Source organism: Channa argus, chromosome 21 (assembly GCF_033026475.1).
Source record: "Channa argus isolate prfri chromosome 21, Channa argus male v1.0, whole genome shotgun sequence".
Classification (NCBI taxonomy): Eukaryota; Metazoa; Chordata; class Actinopteri; order Anabantiformes; family Channidae; genus Channa; species Channa argus.
In genome coordinates, this window is record NC_090217.1 from 9,141,312 (window position 1) to 9,152,661 (window position 11,350).

Sequence of the window (11,350 nt, forward strand, 5' to 3'; positions counted from 1 at the left end):
AACATATGCATTAAATATAGACGGTGGTGAAGGATGCCTGGTCTGCCTCTGAGGCAGGGTGTTTTTAAATATGTTGGACACAGAAACAGAGAGTGGTGTGGGTAAATGAGACATCACAGGTGGTACAGCTTGTTCAGGAGCTTTCCCTGGATGGTGATAGCTATCAGTTGGGACAGACTGTAAATGTGCTTTCAATCGTCAGACCTCTTAATTCATCAGATTGGACAATGAGAAAACAAACCTATTTTTCAACTGAAAAAAATGCAAGATGTGTAGACCAGAGGAATGTAAGGTGGCCTGCAGCGCAATCGTAGTGTGCAAAACTGCAGCAGTGAACTAGTACTGCAGACACGAATGTTTGGGCTGCACTCGGTCATCCGTCCAGATAAGACTGAGGTGGTGACTAATTGTATTGTGTATACAGATACAGACATGCAGAAAGTATGAAGGAAGCTTTGTAGTGTTGATGAGAGAATTATAGGGTTTGTAGTTATCACTACAAAATCAACCAGTATGTGTGGACCCCTCTTTACAGCTTTTTATGTTCGGGCTCCCAAAAATTTGCCTGATTTGTTTCTTCTGATACTAGACCTCTGATCGTGTCAATCTTAACAACTCCTTCATCAATGACAGAGTCAACAAAAAGTTTCAGGGCATTTACAAGCACTTTAAGTAACATATTTTTGAAAGCATATTAATCCTGCAAGTGCAACTATGTAATATATGATAAAACAATGACAGAAATGTCAGATCTGTTTTATTTAGATATAAAAACCAAAACGTACAGCTGCAAAATCAAGTGACAGTAAATGTTTTTTACACAGTTGGGCGATGGCCTGTTGACAGCAAGTTATTCATTTTAAGCCATAAAAAAATACTTACAAAATAATCTTCATTTAATTCGTTAATAATATCTTTAAGCATAAACTTTTTTTTGGGTGGACATCAGCCATATTTAATTTATGTTGCCAGCTCACTTTATAGTTCAGTCGATAGCAATGTGCTAAATACTAATAAACATAAATAATTCTCTCTCATGCACATCTCTGAATAACAACAATCTAACTTGCAACAGCTAAGAAGCCATCTATCACAGTCTACCTCTGCATTATTTCTCCACAGTGAGCGTTGAAAGACGATATTAGATGAAATGTTGTTACAGTGACAGTGTTTTATACCATAACTGACCCTTCCCTTTTTGAAAATCATGTCAGCAGAGTAATTATGGTATTTGGAATACAGATCACTATAAATAATACCCTTACTGACAAATCTATCAACAGACTATACTCAGTACACACACAAATTAGGAGGATTAGTTCAGAGCAGAAATAAAAAAAATCTAAACCCACTGCAGTATAAAATATATCATACAAGATTTTCAACTTGACAGAAAGGAAAACACAAATGGAGCCCGGCTTTGATTGAATATATACACAACGGATTTACAAAAGTAGAAATACTGCTGTAAAAAATAGCCCTTATAAAAACAGTGATACGAGGCAAAGGGTTTTTCTGTGCAGAGAATTCTAAGCAACTGAGATCTAACCAATCCATGATAAAATACCAACTCCTCTTTTTACTTGTACTTTGCTGATGTCAGAAAAGAAGGAAAAAGGACAATAATAATGTGCGTAGCGCTTTTCAAATGCTATTGGTTTAAATGTAAATATTATAGTGTTAAACCAGTACTCTGAATAACTACTTGTAATTTACACTGGGGCTATAATAAAGTCCTATCACTTGGCATTAATATTAGTACTAGTAGGATGAGGAAGATAATACTTAGTACTTCAGGTTACCTGTACATAAACACAAGAAATTATTGGTTAAATAGTGGTGGAAGGAGAGCAACAGAGATAAAAATAAAACATTAAAATATAATACAAACAGAAAACCTGGGTTAAATGGTTTGCAAGACTTTCAAATAGTTTTTAGCATTACACCTTAACTTAAATTATTCTGACACTATCAGGACCAACCCTGCCACATTGAAGGTCTAATGACGGTATAAGCAGGGCTGAGCGGAGACGATTTCAGAATAAAGACATCTGTTTGTTTCAAACCATTGAGACAGAAACAAATGATCTGCTGCGGCGACCCTGAAAGGGAGCAGCCGAAAGAAGAACAAGATGTTGTTTCAAGCCATGTACAGTTTAGCTGCCTTGGGTGTCTTGTCATCATGTTGAATTTTTATAGGACACAAATATAAAAAATATTTTTCATTATCTTATTCACAATTTTTTTTCCTTTAATTCATTTGCTTTAAAAAAATAAAAATAATAACTGACTAGCTTAGTTGACCTCTATGTTGTTGTTTAGGTGCACTATAGTAAAAATTTATAAAGTATCCAGCACTTTTTTTTTTAGCTTACTGACTGTGTACCACAAAGAAACAGCCAGAATATTTTGGAGCTTTGCTCTTAGAAGTCAGAGTCAGCATCTATTAGTTCTGCCTCCATTAAACAGGTCCGTGAGTGAATGGGTCCATAGCCGGCTCTTCTGCCTGCTGGTACCCGGGCCACGTGGGCCATCCTCTCTGACAGCCCATCGGTGACATCCACCTCCCCGGGGTAGTGAGAAGATCCACTGTGTTGCCATGTGGAGGTTGAAGGGGAGAAGCGGGTGCCGAGACCTAGATCCTCCGGGCGGTCATTGAAGGTCATGGGGTTAGAGAGCCGGTTGCGGCCATAGCTGTTCCAGTTGCTCTGGTGGGGCGGGTAGGGATGTCTCTCCTCACAGGACAGAGGGTATGAGGATGGGACCTCTGTATAGGATCCTGGAAGGACTTCCTCCTCCATCTTCTGCTGTAACCTCTGCTGCTCCCACAAATTAGCAACCAGGCTTGGGTGGCAGGGCAGTTTGGGGAGACGGGGCACTGAGCTGCGGCCAAACTCTCGCTGGCGAAACGCTTGGTGATCCACCACCGGACCAGGCTCCTCCACCGGACGCACCTCCTTCTTCCTCTTCTTCTTTTTCTTCCTCTTTATCATCTCTGGAGAAATTTCAGCCTCCACCCTCCACAATCTGTTCCTCTCCTCTGGAGGTGGCACTGGGGAGAAAATGACAGATTGTAATTGACAATGTTTGAGTAAAGAGAAAGATAAAAAAAGAGAAGAGAGAGTTATGGACAAGGAAACACGTGATGTGAAAGACACTGTAATTTAATGGCCTCCAGCTCTCACCTGGTGTTCCAGTAGGTGTAACAGAAATGTCCTGAGGCAGGATGGCACCTCGCCTCGCCACCATCTTAGTCACATGCTGCGCCCAGGCTGACGACATGTCATTGGATGGCTCATTTAGGTCAAAATTTATTCCAGCTATGAATGAGAACAGACAAAGCAAAAATTCTTAATCCTGTAATAAGTATGAACAGCTATAAGTCCGACAAACCTAATGGCTCCTTCAGTAAACTGCTTTAAGCAGCATCATAGCAGCTACAGTTAAACATCCTGTTTAACCCCCATGGTTATTAAGTATATGCATATTAAGTATATGCATACAGTTACCAGGAGATATGATCTCCATCATGAACTAGCCAAATAAGACTCCCCACAGTTTCAATCATTTATCACAAGGTGGAAATATCTGCTGTTAATAGCTTCCCCAAAAATAGTGGAATCCAAATGCACACACTAATTTATAATCAGTTTAACATCATTGGGTTTGATTGGGCAGAATTATTTTTACACTTACCCACTGGTCCGTCATGGGACACCGTGTGCATACTGAAGGACAGTTCCTTTTCCGGGTCCTTGTGGAGCTCCTTTCTCATCGCGAATGCCTTAGCAATCATCTTGCTCTTCTTGATCCTCTTGGGTTCATTGTCACTACGACCAATAATCCTGGCACAGGAAGAGAGAGGTTCATATGCGTTAGACAACAGAATTCAGCAGTAATAGTGGAAGATCAAAAGGAAATGTGATTTTTTATTTTATTATTATTTATTTTTACCCAAATTCTTGATTCTGGATGATAACAGAAATAGCCAAAGAGAGTTACAACATCTTAACTGGCATTTACCCACTAATGACAATGAAAAGCAGAATAAAGTTTAGGTTTAGAAATATTGCCTGATAAGTCAAAGATCTGATATTAAGAGCCATCAGTTGCCTTCTGATTTTGGAAAAAACATTCAATTGCTACAGGTTTTCTGATTTTGCTTCAGTATGGAAAAGCTGATGCTGCAGTGTTGATCAAAACAAATTCCTGCGAGTAAAATCCAAGACCCCATAACCCTTGTAGTTGCAAACCAGGGACAGATATAGAATATGTTTGTTGTGTTGGCCAGACTGAGAAACATGCTCAATAAAGGTAGGCACATTTGGAATATTATGTAAATAGGTTTCAAATTCCAATTGTAAATACTTTTTGCAAATAAACTTTATATCAAGTTTGTGTTAAAAGTTTGAGAAATGTCAAATACATAACCTATCTACCACTTTTAATCGAAATAGACAGATGTGCTCAGTTCCTGTGTGCTGAAGGTTGTAGAGCTGGTACCTACCACCTTGTTACTCTGGCAGGGGGTGGCCAATCAGATGTCGGAGGTAGCAATAGCCACCGCAGGCCACCCCTCTGGCCCAAATCTTGCTGCACATCTAGCAACGTACACTGGGAATACAGTACAATTCTGATTTATTACTGCCCCTCACATTTTATGTGGCAAGACGAAAACCCTTTTTGCACAGAAACACGTCATCATATCATCAGGACCCGATACTGAGAGCCCTGCAGCCACAATGTGCTCTGGTGCCATAACAAGTGTTCAGGAGAGAGATTTAAGTATTTTATAAATATTATATAGATAGTATTAGATATAATATTGTCATCTCATAAAGTTCAACCTTGAGTCCTTGATTAAAATACAAACTTCAAAATGAGGAGATTAGCTGAATAAAAGTTATTGTTTTATTGCATTTTATGACCATCTGCTCACTTGCACCAGGTGCGTTTCCAAATGAGGATGGTGGCTTTGGTCCAGACCCAGGTGCTCATAGCAATTCCCGTTCCAAACATGGAAAACAGGTTGATTTTCTCCACCATGAGGCTCGGCCGGTTCTTAATGGTGCATTCTGGGATTGGCTTGTTGGTCTGAGAGGCAATCGTCACGTTGGCTTCACATCTGTTAAAAAAAAATATAACAAAGATGATCAGTCTCGACCATACAGTATCTGCCTCCCACACCTTCCAGGCATGGGACTGAGGGACATTCTGAATTCTGAACCTGATAAATGAAAAGGCCTTTTACAGGAGAGACTGGTTTACATTTTTGAGGCTAAACCAATTCAATCCAGCCAGTGTCAACATGGAGGGGAAATAGGGGAAAATTCACAGCTGTAGGACACGTGTTTGAGCAGCGGTTTGAAGGCTAAACAGCATCGGTTTGTGAATTTCTTTAATTTATGCAGACATGGTTGTAATAGGGAGTGTCAGAGTTATGAAGTGTCGCAGTTTTGAGGCAGACAGGTGTAAACGTTTGTTATAGTGCTGTAAATCACTGGGGACAGAAGGAAAATGCTTACAGCACATATTCTCTGAAGCTCCTCTCCCATTCAGCCTGGTTGAAGAAGTCGTAGAAGTGGCAGCCGAAAGTGATGAAAACAAAACCAAAAGCAAGGAACCCAAATATGCCTGGAAAGGAGAAACAAGACAATAAATTAGATAGGAAATATGCCTTACAGTAACTACAATGCAGTAAGAACAATATTACAAACAAAGATGATGGAATAATCGTTCACGACACTACTTTGCTTATTTCAGAGAAATGATGTGGGAATATTTTTGCATCCTGTGCAGAAAACAACTAAACACTGCAAAGATGAATCTCCCATGGGCTGGTGCATCTTATGGTAAAAATCTTTGTTCAGTGCACCCGCTGATACACTGCTACGTAATCTTTAAATGTTACTTTTTATACAAAACAGGCAACACAATGGTGGAGAGGTTTGTGCTGCCGCCTCAAAGCTAGAATGTCCAGCTGTGGCCTTTCTGTGTGGGTTTTCTCCGGGTACTCCAGTTTCCTCCCGAAGTCCAAAGACATCCATGTGAATGGGAGTGTGAATGACTGTCTGTCTCTGTATCTCTCTCTTGGCCCTGACATAGACTAAAAACCTTTCGAGTGTGTACTCTCAACCAGAATTGTTTTTCTCTTCACAAGATCATGTCAAGAGTTTGGTAATAAGCAAAATATGACAGAACTTACCAAGTCTAAGCATTGTCTCGTTAATTTTGCTCGCCGCCTTCTCACTCAGTAGCCCTGGGTGGTTGCTCTTGATGGAAAACAAGGTCATGACACCTAAAAAAAAAAATTAAGTTGCATTGATATTCGAGTTGTGTTGCTTGAAAATACAAGTGACAAAACCACAGTGTTGCTCCAATCATGCGCGCTCACCCCGAATGAGAAAGTAGCCACCGACAACAAGCACCACTCCGATGGGTGCCAGCACAAACCCAGCACGGTATCTGTAGTTTTTGTAGCCTACAAAACAGATCCCGCTCACCGAGTCTCCATCCACCTGTGGGGCACCGGACGACACAGACAAAACAATATCACAAAACAATGTGATCAAACTAAACAAGTGTGGAACATATTGAGACGAATGACACCCAAACGCACTTCAGCGATAGCCAGGATGGCCACAGTGAGGACGAAAGGTATGGACCACGTGACCATGTGGAAGTAGGAGGTTCTGCCAGACAACGGCTGGTGAGTGGTACCCAGGGCTTTGAAGGACGTGTGCCAGGCATAAGTCAGCATGACAAACCAAATCACTCCAGACATCAGGGAGTAGTAAACAATGATGAAGATGGTGACACATGACAGGGTCTCTGAAGACCTACAACAAGGGAGGATTGTGTCAGTTTTCTTATTGGAAATAACTTCAGGCCTTTGGTCATTTTTGTCAACAAACACATGAGATATAATTGTAGCTGAAGAAGAATCAAACAAATTTTAATCTAATCTCATGACTGATGGCTTCACCAACGCTCTGCACTTACGAGGGCTCCCCGAGACGCATGGTGTTGTCGCTCTTGCACACAATCTCTTTGCGTGCTCCATCCAGGAACTGGGCCAGCCAGCCGATACTGCCCACAAAGAAACAGGCATTGATGTAGAAGAGAATAACAGCCGGGTAGCGGTTAGAGTTCTTCCAGTCGGCGAGAAAGGTGGCCTGAGACAGAGAAAACATGAAAGAACACGGTTTGGGGAAGAACAAGAGCAAAAAGACAGAAAACAGAATGATGGTGTTGTGTTCACGTCTCACCAAGGTGAAAAAGGTGCAAAGGAGGGTGATGGTGCCGAAGTAAGCGATGTAGGCGTGCATGTCGTTGTGCTCCTCCTCAGTGAACAGAGGGTTGTCACACTGGATGCCGCAGCCCTCCACATCCTTGTACCAACTCGACTGAATGTCAGTCTTTACCAGTGGGGCTTCACAATGGCCCGATGTGTTGAACTTCAGCTTTTGCACTTCATTCTGCACCCAGAGGTGAAAAGCAAAGGTGACGCAACTTGAGCGTACACCTAATTTAATAAGTCTGGAACTACAACCGACACAATGCGATAAATTAACACACAAACTAGTATAAATGGAACCATTTTCTTTCTGCTGATGTAATGAACAATCACTGTGTTAGTTTTCAGCACTGCCAGGGCACTGCTCTCTAGTTGACCCTCTGTCCTGCAGTGAAAAGAGGCTCTATTTTCCTTTAGGGATCCATAAAGCATCACAAGACATTACATAACAAAGAAGCATACCGAACAGCCCACAGGGAATTTGTCACATTTGAGGAAACTGGGCCAGCCTCTCTCCTGGTCCACGATGCTGCATGGCTGGCGTGTAGCCAGACACAGGCTCTGGCTGGGCAGCTCAACATGACCGTTCTCACATTTGGGCATGTAGACGGCACAGAGCAACGGCTGGATGACAGACCAACAGCGAGGAGCGTTGCGTAAACCTAGGACACAAAGACAATCTTTGAATATACAACATTTAGGATGTACAACAAGACTTGAGATGGATTTGTCAGGCTAGTGATGGTGATCCATTAATTTTCTTTTACCTTGATTGTTAAAATACACATAAATAGAAGATACTCTGTGTGAGTCTGATTTTGTGAAAATGTGTGAACATGAAATACTCATCCCTTAGGATTCATAAAAAAACACTTTTTGTTTCCAGATACAGGCAACAATTTGAGAGACAAAAGCAGATTTACTGTGTGAAGCAAACTATTAATAATTCAGGCTCCTGCAGAATGAACAATTGGTACTTTTTCTTCCTCACGAGCACAACAAGAGATATCCTGCAAATGAATGGCACAGGCCTTTCTCACCACTGCTGAAGGTTACACAGAAGCCATAATAACCGTAACCACACACACACACACACACACACACACACACACACACACACACACACACGGCTCCCGGAGACAATCTGGAGGTGCTTGACACCTGTGAGGCAGCGCCCTGGGACTGGCAACTCATTAGTGACAGCTTATGAATGTGAAAATCAATTGCTGAATATCTAAAAAAAACCTATTGTTCCCTTACTGACACCTTAGAGTGAGTTCTGTTGTTGCCTTTAATGGCTTTTAAGCTTCCATTTCCTGATAGGAGAAAGAAGTGGAGACTTTTAATCACAGCTCACAGTCACACCAGTTAACACTATTATCATGTTATTTATTATAGTTAGACAGTTATTTATTTACAAATGTATTTCAAATTAAAAGCACACACACTCACTCATCCTGTAGTCTGTGAGTTTCTATTGGGTGTATCACTTTCTAATAAATGTGTATATTGCCTTTGGATTATAATATCATTTATTTTAGCATTTTCTTAAGAAAAATGAGCTATGAAATCTGATGCAGAATCTTTACTTTAAATCTTACCAGACCACATGGTCAACTTCTCAAAAGCCTCCTCCTGGGTGCTGGAGTCCTCTGCCAGGATCAGAGAAGTGTGTGTATATGGCAGAGGCGATCCCAGACATGTGTTGTATTTAAGCGCCTCACAAGTTGTCGTTTTCTTGCACCTATCCTCAAATATGGTTCCGTTTGGCGACAACACTGCACCGGAGCGTGAAATCCAGGCAGCCCAGACGCAAAGCATCCCATAAAATCCAACAATAGGGCTCCTCCAACCCTGGGAAGACATCTTGGGAGAGGGAATCCAAAATTAAAAAAAAAAAAAAAAAAATGTGAATAATGTGTGTTCTAGTGCTTCAATGATCCTGTTCTCTAAGAAATCCACAGAGGGTGTTTTCTTCATTAGATTTCCAATAAGTGTCCAAACGCGGCATGGTGAAGAAAAAAAGCTGCTGGGCGCTTCAAAGTTTCCTCGCAGTCCACCCAAACTTTTTTACTCTGCACTTCTCGTCCGATACTCGTTGGATCATGCTGAATCCCTTCATTATCCAAACTCCAACAGTATAAGAAAGGGGGGCAATCAACGTAAAATGATGAAAGGTGTTTATTTGAAGCGCTCAGGCTGGGTATGAAAAAGACATCAGGCCGAGAAAGTTGCAGATTGGCCCTCCCCCCGCTTGCAAAAAAAAAAAAGTCTGTGCAAAAGTCTGGATGTCTGTAATAGGATCTCCAACTCAAATGCACCACCCCTTCTCCACAGCCCCCCCTCTATATGCTGGCAGAAAAATCTGATGATAAATGAGCATTTTTCTCTCTGCGTGTCCCAATAAGTGATTTTCCTACCCGTGAAGAGTCTGATGAGCCTCTCTGTGGCTTTGTTGTGCTCCTCTGAGTTGTTTTTTTTTTTTTTTTTTTTAAGTCTCTGGTATGCACATGGTGGGGGGGAGCCAGAGCAACAAAACCTCCCCACCCATCCCCCTTCTGCAAGTGGAAGAATGTGCCTTATGACAGTCTCTCTCAGAGTTCTTCATCTCAAGGACCCCCAAAACAACACAGAACCACCTCTGAGGGGTTAACAATAACATACAGGGGCTATTATGCAGCACATTATAACTGTTTGTGATGCAAAATTTATGTCAGTGGACATTTTGACATGACGGTAAAACCGGTGATAACATATTTAGAATTTATAACATCCTTGATAAAGATTGAGTCACATGCTGCAGCACAAATAACACCAGGCAAAGAAGAATTTAACAAAAGCAAGTTTCTGAATGAAATAAACAAAACTAGATATTAGAACATTATAGAGATGAATGAAATATTTTGTTCTGCAGTTTCTGCTTCATTACATTGAATTTTTCATTATAACACATTGTGCCCACTTTTCAAAGGTTCAACAGAAAATGGGCACTTGGACATTAAATGTTTCCAAAAAAAACACTTGTTCGTAATGCTTTGCATATTTTATGTCAATAGTCAACAGGAGACTCAGAGGGTTCATCACAAGCTGCAAACCTGTGACAAACGTCAAAAAAACTGAATAGGTTGCAGCACATGAAGAGAAAACAACAAGGTTTGGGTAAAAGCTCTACAGTCTGGAGGATAAAATAATCAACCTTTACTGAAATACTGCAAATAAGTTGAACAAATGGCAAAATAAATAAATAATAAAATAAACTCATCAGTTACGTTATGTCAATCTGATTTAACGGCAGTTCCAGTACTTTTAGTAGTACTGACCCTGACCCTGTGGCAGGCATTCCTTATAATATATAGGAACAAAATTGATAATCACAATAAAATCTGTGCAGTATATACTGTACATAGTGTATGGTTAGGTAAACATGGACACTATTGAACCAACACACTTATCATGTGGACCTATGACACACGTTAATTTAAAAAAGCTTTTTTGTGCTGAGGATGACAGAATGCCCCATTCTTTGTTAGTCATTATGTATTGTGAAATAGGACTGTTTACATGTTCTTTTGAATAGTTTGTGTGACATCAGTGTACGTGTGTTTATTGGAGAGGGAGAGGATGGAGGTGCACAGTTTAAAGTCTAAACTACATATAATCAGTTTCCGTTGGGACATTGATAATGGACTGGGTTTCCTCTCTGGGTAAAGTCACTGCAGGAACATCCACAACTTTCTTAACACACACAGAACAATTTTTTTTAAGCAAAAAGCACCCGATGCTTTTGATGTGGTGGCTGATTTTTCTCTGCTTTTTAAATGATGTGTACAAGCGCAATGTACATGTTCATGGCCTTGAATATGATTACATGGAGAATACGAGTAAAAACAGGTTTCTGACAGCTCCGTTCACCACAGTGGTGGAGAGCACTTGCAAGGCTGCATGATTGCAGACACTTTGCTTCTCACCGGGTGTTCTAAACTGGGTTTACTTTGCCCCCGTCTCTGTGTCTGTCTGGGCCTGTCTGGGCCTCCGTAACACCCACAGCAACAT

The 11,350-nt window shown here is 41.0% G+C and overlaps 1 protein-coding gene across 1 annotated transcript; it reads right to left on the reverse strand.

Annotated features, from left to right (window-relative positions):
- Positions 1-740: 740 nt before the first annotated feature.
- On the reverse strand, positions 741-9,763 carry smo (smoothened, frizzled class receptor). The gene is made up of 12 exons (XM_067490802.1): positions 8,899-9,763; positions 7,760-7,959; positions 7,269-7,478; positions 7,003-7,175; positions 6,620-6,839; positions 6,395-6,518; positions 6,206-6,298; positions 5,526-5,634; positions 4,940-5,125; positions 3,697-3,845; positions 3,186-3,320; positions 741-3,052 (listed from the first exon to the last, which is right to left on the reverse strand). The coding sequence occupies exons 1-12, from the start codon at positions 9,161-9,163 to the stop codon at positions 2,424-2,426; spliced, it is 2,493 nt and encodes an 830-aa protein (XP_067346903.1). The 5' UTR covers positions 9,164-9,763; the 3' UTR covers positions 741-2,423.
- Positions 9,764-11,350: the final 1,587 nt, after the last annotated feature.